Source organism: Asparagus officinalis, chromosome 9 (genome assembly GCF_001876935.1).
Source record: "Asparagus officinalis chromosome 9, Aspof.V1, whole genome shotgun sequence".
Classification (NCBI taxonomy): Eukaryota; Viridiplantae; Streptophyta; class Magnoliopsida; order Asparagales; family Asparagaceae; genus Asparagus; species Asparagus officinalis.
In genome coordinates, this window is record NC_033802.1 from 63613546 (window position 1) to 63636297 (window position 22752).

The 22752-nt window shown below is 41.6% G+C and overlaps 1 protein-coding gene across 2 annotated transcripts; it reads left to right on the forward strand.

Moving 5' to 3' along the window:
* On the forward strand, nucleotides 3814-21768 carry LOC109823673 (cation/H(+) antiporter 15-like). 2 transcript variants are annotated; one of them, XM_020390001.1, is made up of 5 exons: nucleotides 3814-5363; nucleotides 16574-17364; nucleotides 18965-19224; nucleotides 19311-20327; nucleotides 20422-21768. In XM_020390001.1, the coding sequence occupies exons 2-5, from the start codon at nucleotides 17286-17288 to the stop codon at nucleotides 21640-21642; spliced, it is 2577 nt and encodes an 858-aa protein (XP_020245590.1). In that variant the 5' UTR covers nucleotides 3814-5363; nucleotides 16574-17285; the 3' UTR covers nucleotides 21643-21768. The 2 variants fall into 2 exon arrangements, with proteins under 2 accessions (XP_020245590.1, XP_020245591.1); XM_020390002.1 differs by lacking the exon at nucleotides 18965-19224.

Here is a 22752-nt window from a genome sequence, read left to right on the forward strand (position 1 = left end):
TTTTTTTTTCTTTTCCGTTCTCTTTCTTTGATACTTGTCCTTTCGTGTGTTTGGTTCGCTTCGTTGATTTATATGCTTTGAGTTGATTGACGCGTGCGTGTTGATTGACGCATGCGAGCTGATTGGCGCGCGCGAGCTGACTGTCAAGCGCGCAGGTCACTTGATTCGCCGTTTTGCTTCAGGCGCTTGTCGGCGTCAGATAATCCTCTTAGACTCGGATAACAATGTCCGTCGTCTTCTCTCTGTCTCGAGCTGTGTGTGGATACCTATAGGCATTTTTAGACGCCTACAGTTGCGTTCAACATAGCGAAGGAGAAGACCACGGCAGGTCTTATGGCATCACTCTCAAATATGTATGAGAAGCCATCAGCCTCAAATAAAGTCCATTTGATGAGGCGGTTATTCAATCTGCGAATGGCGGAAGGTGCATCGGTAGCACATTATCTCAATGAACTCAATACAGTCACGACCCAATTGAGTTCAGTTGATATTGAGTTTGATGAGGAAGTTCGAGCGTTGATCCTTTTGTCTTCCCTACCAGAGAGTTGGAACGCTACAGTCACAGCTGTGAGTAGCTCATCGGGAAGCAATAAGTTGAAGTTTGACGACGTTCGTGATCTGGTTCTCAGTGAGGAGATCCGACGGAGAGAGTCGGGTGAAGCTACAACCTCTTCAGTATTGCATACAGAGTCAAGAGGTAAAAGTTCAACCAGAGGAAATGGATCAGATGATAGGAGATCCAAATCCAGAAATCCCAACAGTTCGAAGGCTATCGAGTGTTGGAAGTGCGGGAAAACCGGGCACTACAAGAATCAGTGCAGGAGTGCACGGGAGGAGTGGGAGGCAAATGCAGATGTGAACGTTGCTTTCACCTCAGGAGGAGATGATGCGCTGATATGTTCTTTGGAGAGCAAGGAAGAGTCTTGGGTGTTGGACTCGGGAGCATCATTTCATGCTACTTCTCAGAAAGAATTCCTCGAGAAGTATATCCCCGGAAACCTTGGAAATGTATATCTTGGTGACGATCAAGCATGTGCCATTATTGGCAAAGGTGTAGTGAAGATTAAGCTGAATGGGTCAGTATGGGAGCTGAAGGATGTCAGGTATATTCCCGACCTGAAGAGGAACTTAATCTCAGTAAGCCAGCTGGCTAGTGAAGGCTACACGATGACTTTCCATAGTGATGATTGGAGGATTTCGAAAGGCGCAATGACGATTGTCAGAGGCAGGAAGACTGATACCCTGTATATGACAGCGGGTGCACGTTGTTCGATCTCAGTTGCGGCAGGCAATGAGACTTCAAAGCTGTGGCACCAGAGACTCGGTCATATGAGTGAAAAGGGGATGAAGGTTATGCACACAAAGAGAAAACTCCCAGGTTTACAATCAGTAGAGATTGATGACTTGAAAAGCAGAAGAGAGTTAGCTTTCAGACAAGTGGCAGACCCCCTAGGAAGCAGAAGCTAGAGCTCGTTCACTCGGATGTTTGGGGACCAACAACCACCGCATCGATTGGTGGGAAACACTACTTCGTGACTTTTATTGATGATCACTCTCGGAAAGTATGTGTCTATTTTCTGAAGAAAAAGTCAGAAGTGCTTGAGGCTTTCAGAAGATGGAAAGTCATGGTCGAGAATGAGACCGGTTTGAGGGTAAAGAAACTCAGAACAGACAATGGTGGTGAGTATGAAGACACCAGATTCAAGAAGTTCTGCTATAAGCACGGTATCAGAATGGAGAGTATCGTGCCCGGCACGCCTCAGCACAATGGTGTGGCTGAGCGCATGAATAGAACGTTGACAGAAAGAGCCAGAAGCATTCGGACGCAGTCAGGCCTACCGAAGCAGTTCTGGGCAGAAGCAGTCAACACAGCAGCTTATTTGATCAACCGAGGTCTAGCGGTTCCATTGGAGCACAGAATACCAGAAGAGGTATGGTGCGGAAAGGAGGTAAACCTCTCACATCTCAAAGTTTTCAGTTGTGTAGCTTATGTGCATATAAGTGATCAAGGCAGGAATGAGCCTGATCCCAAGTCTAAGAAATGCACATTCATCGGGTATGGTGAAGACGAGTTCGGCTACCGCATTTGGGACAACGAAAACAAGAATGTGATCAAGAGTAGAGATGTGATATTTAACGAGAAGGTGATGTACAAGGACATGCACAAGACTGATGACTCAGAGAGCGAGTCAATATTTGTAGATGCAGATGATGTCCCGAGTAACCTCTCGGAAGAACCCAATGCAGAAGGTCCTCAGCCAGAAGAGACTGTTGGACAGAATGATGCGCAGAAGCCCGACGCACAAGCTCCGATATTAAGAAGAAGTACTCGTCCTCCTGTGCCTAACAGCAGATACATGAATTATATGTTGCTGACAGATGGAGGAGAGTCTGAAAGCTTTGATGAAGCTTGTCAGAGTGGAGATGCGAGCAAGTGGGAGTTTGCTGCGAAAGAAGAGATGAAATCTCTGATCTCCAACCAGTCATGGGGACTAGCTGAGTTTCTCATGGGGAAGAAGGCACGTCACAACAAGTTGGTGTATCAAGTGAAAAAGGAGCAGAATGGTTCCAGAAGATACAGAGCCCGACAAGTTGTCAAAGGATTTCAACAGAATATCCAAGGAAGAAAGTATCCAGCGGATAAGTTGACAAAGGCTGCGACCTTTCAGAAACTGGAGTTGTGTGCAACTTCAGTTGGCCTTCATGCATAGTTGATGAGGGCGGAGCCACACAGGGGAAGGAGCTTGATGGGATAGCCTGCTTGACGTCGGTTTGGTCTCCAAGTGGGAGATTGTTAGGTTGGGGGTGGATACCAACCTCCGTCGACGAAGAGCTCCGGCGAGCTCAAGGATGTTGCAGGCGAGCGCGGACATCGACTCAGGCGAAGTCGACGCCTCGTTCAGCACCCCACGCTCGCGGTTTTGGCCTCCGACCATCGCGTCCGAGTTCGTGCGCTGGCGACAGGTTGTCGCCAGCCCATCAACCTTGCCTATAAAAGGCCCCCCTTCGATGCCCTAGGGTTGCGGCTCCTCTCCCCCGATCTCTCTGGCGGTGGATCCTCTTTTAACGCAGCAGCGTTCAACTTCCCAAATCGCAGCAGCGATTTCTCATTTAATCTCCAGTTTTCAACAGTGGTTGAGGGAGATTTAAGAAGAGAGAGAAAAGAGAAGAGGGATTTTATTGTGGGTATTAACACTGTAGCTACAGTGTTCATTTAAGAAATCTCAGTTTAGAGATTTGCTCTTGATTTGTAATTTCTTGTTAGATTAAATAAGAAATTGACTGTGTGGCTCCCGAGGACGTAGGCAGTTGTCGAACCTCGTAAATCTTGTGTACTGTTCTCTATTATACGTTTCTGTTGCATTAGGGATTTAGGCGTTAAATTCCCAACAAGGTTTGGGCCATTAGAGCACACGATGCTACAACCTTGTTTGGATATGGGGCTCCTACCTTGCTCAAATATCAGATGCTAGAGGTTCTTGAGGATTATGACGAACTTATGGGCATCAAATTTGTGTTTTTGGTTTCAGTCACAGGACAAAATGGAAATTGTTTTCGAAGACATAAGTCTGAATTCCAAATTCGGCATGAAGCTTTGGAACCGTTCTCTCACCAGGTTCCTTATATTAGAATTCCTGGGGAGAAGTCTGCGGATGATTTATTGGAGTTAGATCCTTCCTCTTTGCCTTTCTATGTTGATGATTTTCAAAGAAGTAAGCTCAAGATCAACAACGATTATCTTTTCTTGGGTGTCCTTGATCGATTGGCCTGTGACAATTCCAAAAGGGGCTATTATCTAGGGTTGGCTATGGTGCAGCGAATGCCGTAGTTCCGTCAAAAAGTTATGTTGAAGTCCGTTATGAAGGATCAGATCAGAATACCAAGCTAGTAATGCATGAATTGGTTCCTATTCCCATTTACAACAATGAGAAGAAATGGCATGAAGCTGGCTTTGCTGCAGTTTGTGGAAATTTTTTTGTAGCACCTGAAGAAACTGATAAACGCTTCATTCTCTCTTATTGCTTTCTTCTTTTTACTGTGAAGCACAATAAGATTGGAGGTGTCTCCTTTATTGATATATATCCCCACGTATTCGAAGTTTGGGGAATCTACAAAGACCATAATCTGGTAACAGCTTGCAATCCTACAGGAACGCTAGATTATCAGATTGTAGCGATTATAGAAAGAACAGAAAAAGATGTAAAAGTAGCACCCTTAAGGAGAGTTGAGGGATTCAAAGGCCTTTTCAAGAGAAGGAGTGATCTCGGAAGTGAAGGAGAGTTCCTGATTCCTGTAAATGAATTCTACAGGTTCTCACACAAGATACCATCTTACAGATTTGATGAAAATTGTAGGAAAAAATTTCTAAGGGGAGCTTTTGTGCTAGATCCTTTTATGGTGCCACAGAAATCTGCCGATTACTTTTCCTTCAGTGATCCTTTTCTTTTGGAAAGATCAAAAGTCCGCCCAGGCTCCTCAGCTATTGAACACTTCATCAATAAACAGAGAAACCCTATTAGCGTGGCTAGCCAAGAGAATAACCACAAACAACCGAAAATTGCATTATAAACAAAGCAGTAGAACAAGAGGAAACTGTTGAGAACTCACAGAAAAAGGAACCAAGCAGTGGCAATATTTCCCCAGCTGGAGTCCATGCTAGTGAAAGGATGGAATGTGAAGCAGTTGAAAAGAACTTTAAATTGGGTGAGGTACGGGCATTCTTTAATGGACTAAATGGACTTCCTCCCTCTTATGCTCGTATAGGTAAGTTTCTCAATTCAGGAGGAATGTTAGAGGTGACAATATTACGACCTCATCCTGTTGCTGATGAAGAGGTGCAGTGGGTTGAAGCAAACTTACCTATGGCATGTGGGACTTTTAAGGCATCTCAGTCCACTTGAATTGAGCAAAAGGTGTTGTCACACAGACTGATATGTGCTAATGAGCAACCATCAAAGCTCTTCTTCAGAGTATATCCTAGAAAAGGTGAAGTCTGGGCGATCTACATGAACTGGAATATTAATTGGACAATTTCCGACTTGAGCAATAACATCCAATATAAGTTGGTAGAGATTGTTTCTGATTTCACTGAGGAAGCAGGTTAATCGTGGCAGCCTTAGTTAGAGCAGAGGGTCATGAGAATGTATTCAAAAGACAGTTACACGAAGGCTTTTGGCAGTTTATGGCATTTAAAAGAAAAGAGTTGTTACGGTTTTCGCATCGAATCCCTTCTCTTAAAATCACAGGATTCAAGGATAAGGGATTCACTTCTGAAAAATCCTTTCAAGTGAAGTTCAATGATAACGGAATGCAGGCTGATGAGTTCTATGGTGAACGATGACCCAAAGTCAGGGGCATAACAGGTATGGGCATGAGATTGTTCTTTATTGCTCAAGTTATACCTTTGCCTTTTCCCTTTGATTAACTTTTATGCGTTAGATGTCTGTGCATGATTTCTTTTCTTTTAGCTTGCAGTTAGTCTGTTTGTGTATATTTGAATATTTTCTGTTCAGAGTGGCATACCAATATATTGGCCGTCTATACTAACTTGATGCTTGTCATGATTTTAAGAAGATGTATTTCAGATTTGATGTACAATTGAGTTGTTTTCCTCATTTTGAATTCATGTTTATGATCTTTTTTTCCCTTTTCCATATGTGTATGTATGTTTGACAAAATATATGCATTTTTTCATTCCACGATTTCCTCCTTCTCGCCTAGTTTTGAGTGCTTCTGTTGGTCTGACTTGTTTGTGCTCCATAGTTCCTGCAATTTTGTCCACTTTTTATTGCTTCTTGCAACTCAATTTGATGTATATTTTATCTTAATTACATTACCTTCAGACACTTCAATTTTCATTCCTATTCTGCTTTATATTAGCTATTAGAAACTTTACCTCTATTCCGCTGGTTTTGAATGTTGGGAGACATGAACATGAGCTGTTGATTTTTCTTATGGTGCATCAGTAATTATTTTATTCCCTTGTACCAGCTTCCTTAAGTCTAAACAACATCCTCCAATTATTTTTACAGTTAATTTTGTGGTCTCCTTCTCCAATTGCTTTCCTTTGGCAAGAGTTTCATTTTCTGAGATGGGCCTTAATAGCTATGTTCTTAGTGAGTTCTTTTTGGTTTCTTCTTCCTCGATTACCACTTAGGTTTATATCTTCAATCACTTCAAATATCAGGAGTTTAGTAAGGTGATGATAACTTTGCTTTGGAGGTTTCGATGCCTATGAACTAATGAATCGCACCCTACAGTATGAGGAGGTTCTAGAAGCAGACACAAGCTAGGATAGAACAAAAGAAACCAAGAGAATATGGTTTAGTTTCTCATTATTTACAAATGATGGAGACTTGAGAAATAAACTATAAGTTTTTTATGCTAAATATCGTTATTCAGTCCTCAGAATTAGTATTAGTGTTGTTACTTTAGGTTTGTGAATATATATTGAACCTGACATGAATCTATGACAATGAAACTACAAATCTATCTTTTGATGAAGCTACATTTACATCCTCTGCTGGTTGCTTTTATGGAAATTGATATTGATGCTCTAAAGCATCAGATATTTTGTATAAACTGCCAAGGGTCAGGATCGTTTAATCAGATTGTTGAAACGTGTTCTATAACGTAGTTCTTCCTACTATTACCAACTGCTACAAACTTTGTGCTTTGTACTTCTAGTCTTTATTTCCAATGACGTTATTTATTAAGAAACTAACGTGCCATGGGTTTCAAGATCAGCTTTCTTTTTGGTGCTTTAGAATGGCAGGATGTTAGTGATAAGTTCACAGATCTGGAACGATTTGTTTCCACAAATCCTTTACGAGTCAATATTCAAGCCCAAAAACATGGTTGTTTGAGGTGTAAAGTCCCGTAACTTTTTTCAATTTTTGATTAATTTAAAATGCTAGTAGAACTTGAAAAATAGAACAAATCTTATTAGCGGTAGTTGTAAGAAACCTTCACTCCATCAAAATTTTGGATATACTCCATGTCCTGAAAGTTAAAAAATTAAATTATCGCATACGTGCAGTTGCATATTGTTCTGAGAAACTATACACTATTGATTCGGAAAAAGGGAAGCTCATGTATCAGATTGGAAATTTGTATACAATAATTATATGTCAAGGACTCATCACTCACATGCCAAAGCACAAATTCCTTCATGGTTATTAAAAAATTTGAAGTTCAGCCCGAGTTCATGAGATTGTTCAAGCCAGTGAACTTCTTTTGTGATGATGGAACCATGTTTGAATTTGCTAATCCTTATGTCCTTATTATTGAAAATGTTAACTGATCACTTCTGAGAAGGGAGAGAGGAGTTGACATTGTTCCATGAGCATTAAACACACACTAGTTCCTCATATCTGGTCGATGTAAGCAACATGGATTTTGATGAGATACTTTTTGGTACAATTTGCTAGAAATTTTGACAATTTTTTGTTTGGGACCTAGGTCACTAAAGTAGCATTTGCTAGTTGTTGTGCGCAGCGGAACTCTAATCACACGAACAAGAACGGGATAGATCACAACTAAGCAAAAGCACAAATCATAATCACAACAAAATAACGAATTTTATGTGGTTCGGCAAGTTACCTACGTCCACGGGGCAAGGCGGGGGGAGTTCTTACTATTAGAGATGAAGAGAATACAAAATAGGGTTACAAAATCACTCAAAACCCTAAAATAAAGCTCTCTAAATCTCTAACTAATCTCCCACAATTGGATGTAACAATCCTCTCTCAAAGACTGCTCAAAATGTCATTGCTTCACCCTAATTAATTAGGATTAGGAATATATATCAACTCAAAACGAAACGGGGGTAGAAAATAGATTATGGCCCAAACCCGCTACGCGGTCGACCGCCAAAACTCCAGAGACCAAATTACCTACAGGGTTTAGGCGCGATCGACCGCAGAACCCATTGCGATCGACCGTCAAAAGTCTAGAGACTTTTCCCTTGCGTGCACGTTTGCGGTCAACCGCCGCGTCACCCACGGTCGACCGACAGTCACCCAAATCCTGTTCTTCGTCTTTTCCTGTGGTCTTCGTCGTTGTGTTCACCATTTTTACAATTCTCCACCTCGGTGAAGTTTCTTCCAAAATTAAGCCAATACCAAATCATCCAAATGTCCCACTTGTTGCGTGCAGGACGAAGTAAAAACAACCCACGACAATGGACTCAATCCACAACAAGTTGGGAACCCAAAAGACAGCTCAAACAATCGCCTCTATCGAAATCAACAAATCCAACCGGCTGCATCGAAAAGACTGCCTACGTATCCTTTTGCCCAAGGAATCAAGTCGAACATAGTTCACCCAAAATGGCCTCCAAAGGACCTCAATATTGAAGAATGTTTAATAGCTTCAAACAATGACCAAATTTCAAACCTGAAATAACTTTAGTCAACATATCCACAGGGTTGTCCTTCGTGTGGATCTTCTCCAATATGATATCTCCATCATCCAAAATGTCACGAACAAAATAGAATCTGACATCAATATGCTTCGTGCGTGCATGATAAACCTGGTTCTTCGCCAAATAGATAGCCGACATGCTATCACAATATACCTGAAGGGTCTCCTGTGCAATCCCCAAGTCCTCCAACAATCCATGTAACCACAAAACCTCCTTAACAACTTCAGTCAACGTCATATACTCCGCCTTTGTAGTAGAGAGAGCTACTGTAAACTGAAGTATACATCTCCAACATATCGGTACTCCTGCTAATGTAAACACATAACCTGAATTAGACCGGCGCTTGTCAAGATCCCCCGCATAATCTGAATCTACGTAGTCAATACAATCTTGTCAATTCTTCTTATCTTTCTGAAAAATCAAACCAACATCCATGGTACCTTTAACATACCGTAGAATCCACTTCACGGTCTCCTAATGACCCTTTCCGGGATCATGCATGTACCTCGATACCATGCTCACGGCTTGTGATAAATCTGACCTCGTACACACTATCGCATATATCAAACTACTCATCGTATTGACATATGAAACATTCGACATGTAATCTTGTCCTCAACTGAAACATGTAACATCAAAGCTGAAAGCTTGAAGTGGGGAGCCAATGGAGTGCTAACTGCTTTTGTATTACCATCAAAGCTGTATTTATTCAACATCTTCTGCAAGTAGCTCTTCTGTGTAAGCTTCAATCTCCCCTTCACCCTGTCTCTCTCGATCTTCATACCTAATATCTTCTTAGCTTTTCCAAGATCCTTCATCTCAAACTCGGATGACAGCTCCTCTTTTCACTTTCGAATAACCGAAGAATTCCTGGAAGCAATAAGCATATCATCAACATATAATAGCAAATATATGTGCTCACCATCCTGTAGCTTGTGCATGTAAACACATGAGTCATATGGGCTCCTTGTGTACCCCTGGTCAATCATGAAGCTGTTAAATCTCTTATACCACTGTTGCGATGATTGTTTCAAACCGTAAAGAGACTTCTTCAGCTTACACACCAAATCTTCCTTTCCTGCAGTTTTAAATCCCAAGTATTATATCATGTAGATCTTCTCATCTAAATCTCTATGTAGAAAGACTGTCTTAACATTCATTTGGACTAAATCCAAATCCAGCTGTGCCACCAATGCCAATAAAATCCGAATCAACGAATGCTTCACAACGGGTGAAAATACCTTATTGTAATCAACGTCCTCAAACTGTGCATATCCCTTGGCAACCAATCTGGCTTTGTACCTGATGTCCCTAATAGAAAATCTCTCTTTCTTCGTATATACCCACTTGTAATCAATAACTTTCTTACCATTGGGTAGCGTTGCAAGTTTCCAAGTGTCGTTCTTTTGAAAAGACCGTATCTCCTCATTCATAGCTTCCCTCCACTTGATCGAATCAGAGCTAGACTCTACCCTCCTGAATATAAAAGGAACCATATCATCAACGACCTTCACTGATAATGCATATGCGATCATGACATCATTATATCTAGCTGACTGACGAATCACCCTTCTATATCTATTTGCTGCAATGCACTCCTGAACATGACCCTGCTCATGAGCCTCACCATCCACTATATCCTCTATATGTCCGGGTGTCATCTTCTCTATTCCCAGTGTCACCTCTGTAGGAGCCTCAATGGATACAATGTTATCTGGAGTGGGTGGAATCACATCATCCTCCACCTATTGTGATATCTCTCGAATCTGGTCTTCCTCCACCTGTTGAGAAACTTGAGGTTTCATCATGTATGCCTCATCAAATATGACATCTTTGCTAATGACTATCTTCTTGTCCTGTGGATCCCATAACTTAAAACCTTTAACACATTCTCTAAGTCCCACAAAGATTGCTTTCCTCGCCCTCAGATTCAACTTACCATCATTGATATGGTAATAAGTAGGACACCCAAATATTCAAAGCGACTCATAGTCACTAGCCACCACTGTTATAAATAACGGTAAATAGCCCCGCAATAGCGACGCTAATAGCGTTAGCGGTCCCTTCCCGCGACGCTATCACCCGCTACGCTATCGTGTAATAACGGTGACATATTACGGAATATGTCTGCTCACAAAAGCGACCAATAGTGTGTCATAACGGTAAATAGTGAGCGATTGCATTCGAAATTTACTTTTTGACTGCTATTTAAAAGCGGTTTGAGGCTTATTTTTTTAAAAATTAAACTCAACCCTTGACCATTGCATTCCACCGTCTCTTATGATTTTCAGCATACTCCCGTCACCTCTCATAGTCTCTGACACCTACCTTGATACTTCCTCTCACCTTCTTCACCGTGAGCTTCTCTTAGGGTAGTCCTGTCACCGCTAAGCTCTTCTTCTCGAAGACGACGATTTTTTGACTCCTTCAGTCATCTTCGGTATTACGTGATTGTTACATGTTTATTTCATGTTTATGATCTCTTTAAATCATCCGATATGTACTTTTAGATTTTTTAGATTTTTCTCTAATTTTTTTAGTATTTATACATATCTAAATTAGATCGCTATTTAACTTTGCGTTTTTTACCGCTATTTTGTCGCAATAGCCCGAAATAGCCTTAGCGATGCCTCACCATTACGCGACGCTATCCGCAATCGATAACCTTGCTAGCCACCGAACCAGACCAATGCTCCATAGGAGTCTTCCCCTGTATCGCAATGCACGATAACATATTCACGAGATGGCTCACATAAACCAACACCTCGGCCCAAAAGGATCTAGGCAATCCACTCTGTGTCATTATACATTGCACATTCTCCAGCAAAGTACGATTCAATCTCTGTCACCCTATTCTGTTGCGGTGTCTCTCGAAGTGTGAAGTGTCGCCTAATGTCGTGATCCCGGTAAAACTGCAGAAATGGATCACTTTTATACTCTCCACCATTATCTGAACGAAGAGTCTTTACCTTTCTACCTGTCTGTAGCTCTATTTTCTTCTTCCACTCCACAAAAATGAGATTGTACTGAGCATATTGAGAGGAAGAACTTATGAGCAAGTTGAGAGATTTCGTTTAGGGTTTATTTGAGTGATTTTGTGAGATTGTAACCATTTGTATTCTCCTTGATTTAGTGGAATCTCGTTTAGGGTTTATTTGAGTGATTTTGTGAGATTGTAACCATTTGTATTCTCCTTGATTTAGTGGAATCTCCTCATCCTCTCCCCGTGGACGTAGAGTGAGATTGTAACCATTTGTATTCTCCTTGATTTAGTGGAATCTCCTCATCCTCTCCCCGTGGACGTAGACAAATTACCAAACCACGTATATCTCTATGTTTGGTTTGATTTGTCGTATTTTGAATTGAATTGTGCTCGTGTGTGGATTGGTTCTCTTCTCTCGTGCTTACAAGTTCGTTCGGTGTGTGACCATGCTTCCGCATAGGCGTGTAATAATAAATTGTAGAAATGGCGAACACAGCGACGAAGACCGTAGGAAAAGACGAAGAACATGATTTGGGTGACTGGTGGTCGACCACGGGTGACGTGACGATCGACCATAAACGTGCACGTAACAGGAAAAAGTCTCTGGACTTTTGGCGGTCAACCACGATGGGTTCTGCAATCGACCACGCTTAAACCCTGTAGGTGATTTGGCCTTTGGACTTTTGGTGGTCGACCGCGAGATGGGCTCGGCGGTCGACCACGTAGCGGGTTTGGGCCAAAATCTATTTTCTGCTCCGTTTCGTTTTGAGTTGATATATATTCTTAATCCTAATTAATTAGGGTGAAGTAAGAACGTTTTGAGCAGTCTTTGAAAGAGGATTGTTGCATCTAATTATGAGAGATTGATGAGAGATTTAGAGAGCTTTGTTTTAGGGTTTTGAGTGATTTTGTATCCCTATTTTGTATTCTCTTCATCTCTAATAGTAAGAACTCTCCCTCCTTGCCCCGTGGACGTAGGCAATTTGCCGAACCACATAAAATTCGTTGTCTTGCTATAATTGTGATTTGTGCTGGACCAATGGAGCAAGTTGGAAGGTCAACTTCGTCTTAAATGACTTAGCTCAAATCATATTGAAGACAAAGAAATTTATAGCAGAGGCTCAGGCGCTCCTAGCCGAAAAAGAGCAATCCCACCAAGAAATGTTGGGAGAGCTAGAGGATCTTGAAAATCAGCAGCAGCTTGTTATCGACGACCTGGAGGAGAAAGAGCGAGCGCTGAAGGCAGTGAGGGATGAGCTTGAGAACCTCATTTCGATTTTCGAGGAAGACATTCGCCACGAGGCTGCGAGGAGGGTCCAGAGAAAACATGTACTAGCGACTCAAGATGTCGAGTCACGACTGAGAAGTTTTTAACTTTGTTTGAATGTATAGTCTAAACTTCTCGTTATGAATACAATTATCTTTTTTATCTGCTTATCGTTTTCAATATCTTGTATGCTTATTTTCTCGCTTTCGTTTCTCCTGTTAGCCAACACTTAGGATTTTTAGCAAACCCTCAACTATTAACGGGTTTGGTATGTCTTTACCGATTACCGTTTGAATTGGGTTAGTCGTACTATTCCCCTCAGTACGATGAGTTATCGAGAAGTTTCTCTTAGATTTAATGCTAAGATTTTTTCTCTAGCCTTAGTCGTGCGAGACGTCGGTTTAGGTTAATCACGATAGTTTAGGCCATAATTAGGTTGGGCCACGTTGTTAGGTGTAACGACTTAGCTCGAATTGACCGGTCACTTGCGGGAGCGACCGGGATAGAGTGTCGATAGGGCACGTTACTTGGTAGGCCGTTGTTGACGAACAACGTCATTTGCGGGAATGATGATGTTGGGGGAACCAAATCGTTCAGCGACATATGAGTGTGACGATTGATTGTTGTAGGAGCCATCACATGGTAGGCTGCTACCCATTGATTGTTCTAAGAAAATATTATAACTCTCGGAATGGATTAGGTCGTTCAGAGACGTATGAGTGTGACGACTGACCGATATAGTAGCCATCGCGCGGTAAGCCACTACTCGTCGATTGTTCTAAGGATATTAGAACGCTCGGAAATGGATCAAATCGTTCAAGGACGTCTGAGTGTGACGATTGATCGAACAATATTATTTGCGGGAATGATGGTGTCGGCTATCAGAGGTAATCATTAATGTGATAAGAGTTGTAGCGATCGGAGCAATTTTGAGGACCTACCATCCAATTGAAGAGTTTTTGTAAGTTGATTTTGTCAGGGGTAGTTGTTAACATGACAATGAAAGTGGTCGCGACGTCTTATTGGGGAGGATCGGCGGGGGAGATTTGGAGGAGACTATCAGAGGTAATAGTTAACTTGATAGTTTTACAAGATTCATCGTTCAATTAAATGAGATCGATGGAGAAATGACTATCAGAGGTGGCTGTCAACTTGATAGTTTTTGAGACCCACCATCTTATTAGAGAGAATTGGCGATTAACTTGGCCATGATCTTAACTATATGGAGTTTTGACCAAGGGGGAGTTTGGGACGATCCTAACTGTGAGAAAGTTTGATCGTTCAATTTGGTAGATCTCTCGTTCGTGGAACGAATCGAGAAAGGGTTTCGGTTCTGGTCCTAACTGTAGGAAGGTTTGACCGAGTGGGAGATATAAGGAGCACTTTAGCCTCATGCACCAGTGGGAGGTTCGGGTTATCCCTAAGAATATTATGTGTAGCATTCCCTAAGGACTTTCCGTCAAAGGTCGAGAGTAGTTTATACTCGTATACCAGTTGGAGTGTATGAGGAGCAGTTTAGACTCGTGCACTAGTTGGAGTATAGAAGGAGTAGTTTAGTCTCATGCACCGGTTGGAAGATATGAAGAAGCAGTTTATATTCGTGTACTTGTCGGAGTATATGAGGAGCAGTTTAGACTCATGCACTAGTTAGAGTGTATGAGGAGCAGTTTAGACTCGTACACTAGTTGGAGTATAGAAGGAGCAGTTTAGTCTCGTGCACCGGTTGGAGGATATGAAGAAGCAGTTTATACTCGTGTACTTGTCGGAGCATATGAGGAGCAGTTTAGACTCGTGCACTAGTTGGAGTGTATGAATGAAGTTGGGAGAAGACTAAGGGTAGTACTTCTTCAAGAATTTATCGTTGATAGGCATCAGGATCTTATCGCCATTCGGTTTGACGAGGCGGTAAGCTCCATTTGAATAGACTGTTTCTATTATAAATGGACCTTCTCATTTGGGTTAGAATTTGTCTTTCTTCTTGGAGTTGAGGATCATGGGTCGTCGAACTGCGAGGACCAATTCCCCCTCCTTGAAGGATCTGTGTTTGACTTTCTTATCGAAATCCTTGGAGATTCGGGCTTGATAGAACTCAATATGCTGCTGAGCTGCAAGTCACTTTTCATCTAAAGCCTAAAGTTTGGTGAGACGTCGTTGATGACTACCTTCAGTCGTCATCCCCATTGCAAGTGTGATGCGTAGGGACAGAATCTGAATTTCGAGTGGCAACACGACCTCACAACCGTATACCAATGAGTAAGGTGTGGCGCCGGTTGATGTACGAACCGTGGTCCGATACGCCCATAAACTTTCACCTAGCTTCTCATCCCAGTCACGCTTGCTATTGGAGGTCAGCTGGGTCAAGATCTTGATGATCGTCTTGTTGAAAGCCTCGGCTAATACGTTTGTTGAGGGATTATAAGCCGTGGATGCTAGGTTCTGTATTCCGAATCTGTCACAGAACCTAGTGAATGCATGACTCACGAATTGTGATCCGTTGTCATGAATGATGCGCCTTGGGATACCGTATCGGTAGATGACGTAATTCTTGATGAACTTGATCACATCACTGGTTTTGACTTCTCTTAAGGGGACAGCTTCGGCCCACTTAGAGAAATAGTCGGTTATTGCAAGGATGAAGCAATGACCTTTGGTTGATGGAGGAGATATCGGTCTGACGACATCCATCCTCCACATTTCAAATGGCCACGAAGTTGCTGTCGGATGCAAGTCTTTGGGTGGTTTGTGCATGTAATTAGCGTGGATTTGACACGCGTGGCAACTCTTGGCGTAAGCGATAGCGTCGTTGATCATTTTGGGCCAATAGTAGCCGATTCTTCACAAGGCTGTCATTGATCTCGGATTAAAGGAGCTGGCCAAAGTCGGGCAGAAGACGCAGAGGCAGACAACTTCTAAGCATGATCCACTCACTCTCCTTTTGAAGTATCTAGTATAGTGTATTGTAATTATTTAAGATGTCTTATCTTTATCAGCAGACACTTCTATAGCCTTCCATGGCTTTGATCCCTGAAAGGATGGAAACAAGTCAGATGTAGCCTGACGGCCCCAAAACCATTGTTGTAGCTCATATGTGACATTTTTTTCTCTGTGGTAATGGTTTCTGACCGTCGCGATATGCTGTATACGTTGTAGAAGTCAGATCTCAGTAACACTGTAACCAAATGCAATTATAGGGAGAGTGATTCCAGGATGCAATCAAATTCCTGGTGATGTTGCTCAAATAATTCACTGAAATTATGTTCTACTTGTACCTTTGTATGTCCGCGCCTGTTAGTTTTCTTTTTGTTTCTTTTAAAAAAGCTGTCGACCCCAAACATTAATTTGGGATAAAAGCTTGGTTGTTGTTGTTGTTTCTTTTTAAAAAGCTAATGAATTTATTGGTGCGTTGCTCTTGTTATAGTTGTTATGAGAGCAAGGTACGTATTAGGAAATAAATAATTGCTTTATTTATTCATTTATTTCTCATTATTCTATTTCCTTGTATATGCTCTCCCTCTTTGTATAGGCTACTCTCCTTGTATAGCTTTCACTCCTGTACTATATATAGGACTCTGTATCTCTCATTATTATTATCAAAAATACTTTCTCTACAGTATGGTCATATAAATTATGCCTCAGGAATACAGGCTTTCAAGTCAAAAATGTTTTTAAGTACGACGGGGTTATTTGATTTTTTGGAGAATATTTTTGCAATGTTGGTTAGAGAGGATATATGGTCAAAATATTTTTTTATTTTCGTGTAGGTAATATTTCTATGGTTGCTGAAGAAATGTTGTTATCTGTACGTGTATTGTATTTGTTTTATTAGTGTACTTTTGTTTGTGTAACTTTGAACTCTCATTACTCTTCTCTTGACCATCAATTTTGCTTTTGATTTCAGGATGTAAACAGTTGATTCAAGTGAAACAGCAGAGGTCGCCGAATTTTGTTCGTAAAAAATTGGTCTTTCTTTTTGCAAGTATACATTTGATCCTCCTTTGGCAGGGAGAAAGTTCTATTGTGTCTTGTTAGATTTGAGTTTAGAACAAAAATAGAAAGAAAGGACAAACATAGAAGTCGTCATCCCAGAACTCCCTTAATAATCTCACTGACCGGTGACCACACCCGACCCCGCGCCCATCAAAAACCCCACGCTGCTCTAGCGAGCGAAAAAAAAAAGAAAGAAAGAGAAAGGAAGGAATCCCGTAACCGGCGCCTGCAGCTTCCCGTGTTCTGGTGGGTCCCGCTACTGCAAGAAGCGCCACGCCTGTTACCTCCTCAGGGATTCCAAATCTAGGACTGAAGAAGCTCGGGAGGCCGACGAAGATGAAGAAGATTGAGGACAAGTTCGGATGGATCACATTGGTTCGGGTCACGCCGTTGATCCCTCACCCGATCACCGGCGAAGCCTCCCATTGGCTTGCGGTGTGTTCAAGCGTTCCGATTCCGGTGCGTGTCATTAAGAGGTTTGAAGTACAAATTATCGGTGACACGAGCACGAGGGGTTTTATTTGGTTCGAAGCTTTTCGAGGGGATTTATGCCTATGCTCTCGCGTCGAGTGATAGCCTCCAGAACTGTGGAAGGTGGTGAAGCTCTCTGGAAATTGGTGTAGATGTATAATATATTTGTTGAAGGGGGTATAAATATTTTAAGAGGTTATGATACGCATTATGTGATGCAGCAGAGCAGAGGTGAGCTTTATTATACACTTGATTTATGTTATTAGCCATAAAACGTAGGTGTTTGCACGTAGTAACTTTTGAGAAAACTATTCAAACCATGGTTTTTTACTTCTTAATTTATCTCCAGTTCCCATATATGAACCCTTCAAATCATATGTGTGATGTTTAGCAGTACATGATAAATGTTCTAGTGTATTTATCAGTTGAAGGCCAAAAACTTGGCACTTGAGTGCAGACTTGAGGGTGAATTGCCCTCAACATACAAACAATTTCCCTTAATCTATTATTTTCTAATTTTTATAGTAACGGAGAATTAATTTGACAATGTTAGTCTTGTCTTGTTGATATTATACTATCAGTTTTTCTCTAACTTTGGTAATCATTCTTGTTCACTTTTACCTCATTTGTGGTTATCTCTCTTACCATGAAATTGTAAACATTCATGATCTGTTACAAAATTAAGAGAAACATTTTGGACAACAACAGAAATCTTGTTACAAGCACAACTGAATAGTGCATATGCGTATATGTATGCGCATACTTAAATCATTAGATCAAAATATATTACCATATGTGAAATGTCTGATAAGCATTTATCCAATGAGATATCCATCAGTACTTACTATATTGAGCGATGAGGCTAGCTATGAGCACCTAATGCTATTGTTTTTTTTTTTTGGGGGGGGTGGGGGGGAGTGGGGAGTGGGGAGGGGGGGTGGGGCGGTGGGTGTGGGGGGGCGAAATCTTACTGTCGTTGCTTAAACTGCAATTCTTTTCCATGAAGATGGCAAATAAAGTAATGACACAGCTAGAAATCATGCCGACCGCAATAGTCAATAGCTCTCTTATGCTGGGGGGGGGGGGCGGCGGGGGCATGCTTAGGTGAACCATGGCCAGGTACTGATTATGATCTTAATTTGAGTTTTCTTCTGGTACGTGTGGATAAAATTAGCATAAACATGGTGTGCTTGATTATACATACATGGCATGTCCAAGGCTTTTTGGTTTTGCAAATAATTCTTTTACACGTTAATGTATCAGTTGAAATAATTGCTTCCTCATCTTATGACATTATGAATATGGTATTTGCTTCGGGATCAAATTAAAGTTACCATCTGCATATTCATATGATTCAGATGGTAGCTTGGCTTAAAACGATTCATCTATCTATTAAAAGTAATAATGATAACTATTTTTCGTAGTGTATGCCAAAAGAAAAATAAAGAAAAAGATTTATAAGTTTCAGTCGTCTCAAACAAGATTACAGTAAGATCGACCTGATAGACCAAAACCATCAGGGGTACAGTGCATCAATCCTGGTACAAACTCCATATTTAGCCAATGCCACTTAACCTTACCTCTACAAATATTTCTGTTTTTCTGTTGATCAACGCTAAATAGTTGCTAATGTTAGAGAAACATAGAAATACAGTTTTTCCTTTCTAATAAAGGCGTATATTCGGTTAACAGATCTCTCAACAGCTATCTCGATAACTGGACAACCGATTCCTTTCATCTTAATCTTCAATATAAATTCTAATCCTCTCATTCTTTCTTTTTCAATTCCATATCAAATTTATTCCAGCTTTCTTCTTCTTTTGTTGAGCAGAAGCTAGCAGTCTTCGTGCTCAAATGGCTCAAGCCTCAGAGATGAACAATAGCGTGTTGAATTCGACAACTCCTAGTGTAGAGCTAGAGTGTTTCTCCCCTTATATGATCATCACCAATGGAATATGGCTTGACGACGATCCTCTAAGATACTCTCTCCCTCTTTTCCTTATCCAACTCCTTATAATAACGCTGACCAGTCGCACTCTTAATGCTATCTTGAAACCCTTTGGCCAGCCTATGGTCCTCGCTGAGATCCTAGTATGTTGATGCAAACAAGTATCATATTTTTCTTATTTCAATATTAAATTTTGATAGATGATGATTTTTGACATTTACAAATGCAGGCAGGGATGCTGCTGGGACCATCTTTTGTGGGAAAATTCTTTCAAGGATTTCAGGCTCATTTCTTTCCACCAAGAAGCATCAGCATACTGTCGTCGATGGGTAATTGTGGCCTACTTTGCTTTGTGTTCATGGTTGGAGTTGAGATGGACATAAATGTGCTAAGGCAAATGAAGAAGAAAGTAATGGCTATTGGAGCGATTAGCATTGTGCTTCCTTTTGCGATCACCTTGACTGCTGCCTACCTCTTTCGCGGCTATTTCCTTGAAGAAAAAAAGAACAATGCCTTTTATGTCTATCTCGCTCTGGCTCTATCAATCACTACATTTCCTGTGCTCGCTCGAGTCCTTAGAGATCTCAAGCTTCTGAACACAGAGGTCGGTCGAGTTTCCATATTGTCCTCTGTCGTCAACGATCTGTTCTCTTGGGTGTTGCTTGCCCTTGTCGCTGTACTCTCAGGAACTATGAGAGCCGATAAAGGGATGGACGGCCTACCATTCCTCTACATCTTGCTGTCGAGCCTGGGCTTCTTTATCATCTGCGTTGTCTTGGTGCGACCGGTATTAAAATGGCTCGTGGACAGGACGCCGGAAGGAGAGCCTATGAGCGATATAGACCTGGGCGTGGTCATCATGGGGGTGATGGTATCTGCATACGTAACTGATTTCATCGGCGTTCATGGTGTTTTTGGGGCGTTCATTTATGGACTGATGTTTCCATATGGAACCCATGGTACTGCACTGGTTGAGAGATTGGAGACTTTTGTTACAGGATTAATCCTGCCAATATACTTTAGTGCTAGCGGGTTCAGGACTGATTTATCAACGATGGAGCACTCTGATATTATTGCCATCCTCATCTTCATCTTCATCCTCTCGAGCTTCGCAAAAGTGGTTACCACGACACTGGCATCTTCATACTTTGGTATGCCCCTGTCCGAAGGTCTCTCCCTCGGTTTCCTCATGAACTCCCCTGGCCTTTCCGAAATAATCCTCCTCAACGTCGCAAGGGATAAAGATGTATGCATAAATGCTAAAGTTGTTCTGAATAATGACTAAGATTGGGCATTTCAGTTTCTTTCTAATGATCATTGTCTGGTTTGATTTGTCACAGATCATCGCCCAAGAGACGTTTGCAATTGTCGTGGTGATGTCCGTCCTGATGACAGCATTGATGATGCCGTTGGTGTCAGCATCATATAAGCCATTGAAGAACATCATCGAGTACAAAGAGCGATCTCTTATGAGCGTGAAGCCCAATGAAGAGCTCCGAATGATCGCCTGTGCCCACTCCAACAACAACGCCGCTTCTCTGATCGGCCTCCTCGACATGTCTAACCCTACGAAGAGATCTCCGATATCTGTTTCCTCTCTCCACCTCATTGAGCTCACAGGCAGAGAGTCTGCCGTGCTTATTTCCCACAACACTGACTCTAACTCCTCCATGGCCGGTGGCTTTAACATGAAAAACAACGAGGCTCAAGCGAAAGACATTGTCACTACCTTCGAGACCTACGAGCAGCATGCAGGCGGCATCTCCATTCAAGCCCACACGGCCATCTCTCCGTACTCTTTGATGCATGATAACATCTGCACCCTTGCGGAAGAAAAGCATTCCTCCATCATTATCTTGCCTTTCGACAAGCTCCAGACAGTCGATGATGCAGCCAATCTCTCCATCCGAAGTGTAAATCAGAACGTCCTCGACTACGCGCCATGCTCCGTTGCTATCCTCGTCGACCGTGGCTTGACCGCCGAGAAGGTTGTTGGAAAAGCCAGTCTCTTCACCAAACGACATGTTGTCCTTCTGTTTTTCGGTGGCCCTGACGACCGCGAGGCGCTTTGTTATGCGTGGAGGATGGCTGAGCACCCTGCGGTCACCCTCACTGTGGTGAGGTTTGTCCCTGGAGAGCAAGTTGCTGGAGAAGCTCCAGGCATGTCATCACCCCTGTTATCATCCTACGAGATCAACGAAACGTTACTGCATTCAAGCGTCATCGACATAGGGAATTCCGAGGTTGATGGCGGTCAAGTTTCTGATGATGAGTATGTGAGTGAGTTCCGGGCAGCAAACTTGGGCAATGAGTCAATCGAGTATGTGGAAACAGTGGTGAGTAGTAGTGAGGAGACTGTGGCGGCAATCAGGTCGATGGATCATACATGCGATCTGTATGTCGTGGGGAGGTCGCAGGGCCCATCGCCGATGACAGCTGGGCTGACGGAGTGGATGGAGTGTCCAGAGCTCGGGCCGATTGGGGACTTGCTTGCATCGGCGGATATTGGAGAGGGGACGTCGGTGTTGGTGGTGCAGCAGTATAATGAGAAATTCACATGAAGTTGAAAACCCTTGTTATATTAAGCTAGCTCTTGTTAGAATGAACAGATGATAGTTTTTTTCTGTAACAGTTTACAATCATTTTCATGGAGAAAAGAGAGTTCAATAAATGGTTTTTCATTAACATTTCACGTGTTCAAATTTCATTGTGTGAGAGAGAATCACCAATGAGTAAGGGTTTTGAAGAAAAGGAAAATTTCCAAAGGGTGAATCGAAGCTGAAGTTATAAAGATCAGTGGAACAAATCAATATTGTTAAAATATTTGAATTATTACATATTGAAGATCTCTATTCTTTAGACTTGACTTCCAACTACTATTTTGGCTAAACAGCACTTCAATACCTAATAGTTTCATTTCGCTTTGCTCTCTTATATATATTATATAGCGCAATGACTCTTTTATATTATATATAACGATGTCTTATATATACTATATATATATTATACTATATATATATATATATATATATATACTATATATATATTAATGAGAAAATGGAGAAACTTTGGTAAACAAGTAGCCTTATAGTGATGTCGCGTCTAATCTCTGTCCCTACATCTTACATTGCGCAGTTGCGTGAAGCGTCGTGCGCTGAGAGCTATCTTCGAGTGTGTGATGTAGGGCAGATTAGTGCCTACACATCACTACAAGCAACTTGCGTACCAAGTTTTCTGCCATTTCTCTCTCTCTCTCTCTCTCATCTCTCATCTCTCTAATATTATATATATATAATGGTATATATATATATAATATATATATAATATATATATATATATATATAATATATATACTTATATTATATTATATATATAGTATATTATATCTATATTATAATATATATATATATGCTCTCTTGTTATTATTTTTTAAAGACATTTTATATGTTGTTTTTGGAAGTATGGAGACCGAAACTTGAAAATGAAATCAACAATAAAGCCTAAAAAATCCATCTCCGGTCGACCGACAGGCTTCGGATCTGTCCGATCGAAATGCGGTAGCGCGAAAACCCAGAAACACTCTTACCGGTCGCGAGAATCTTGCTGAACGCCGTCGACTGAGAGTAGTCAACCGGTCAACCGACGCTAGGGCACCGGTCGACCGAAACGTG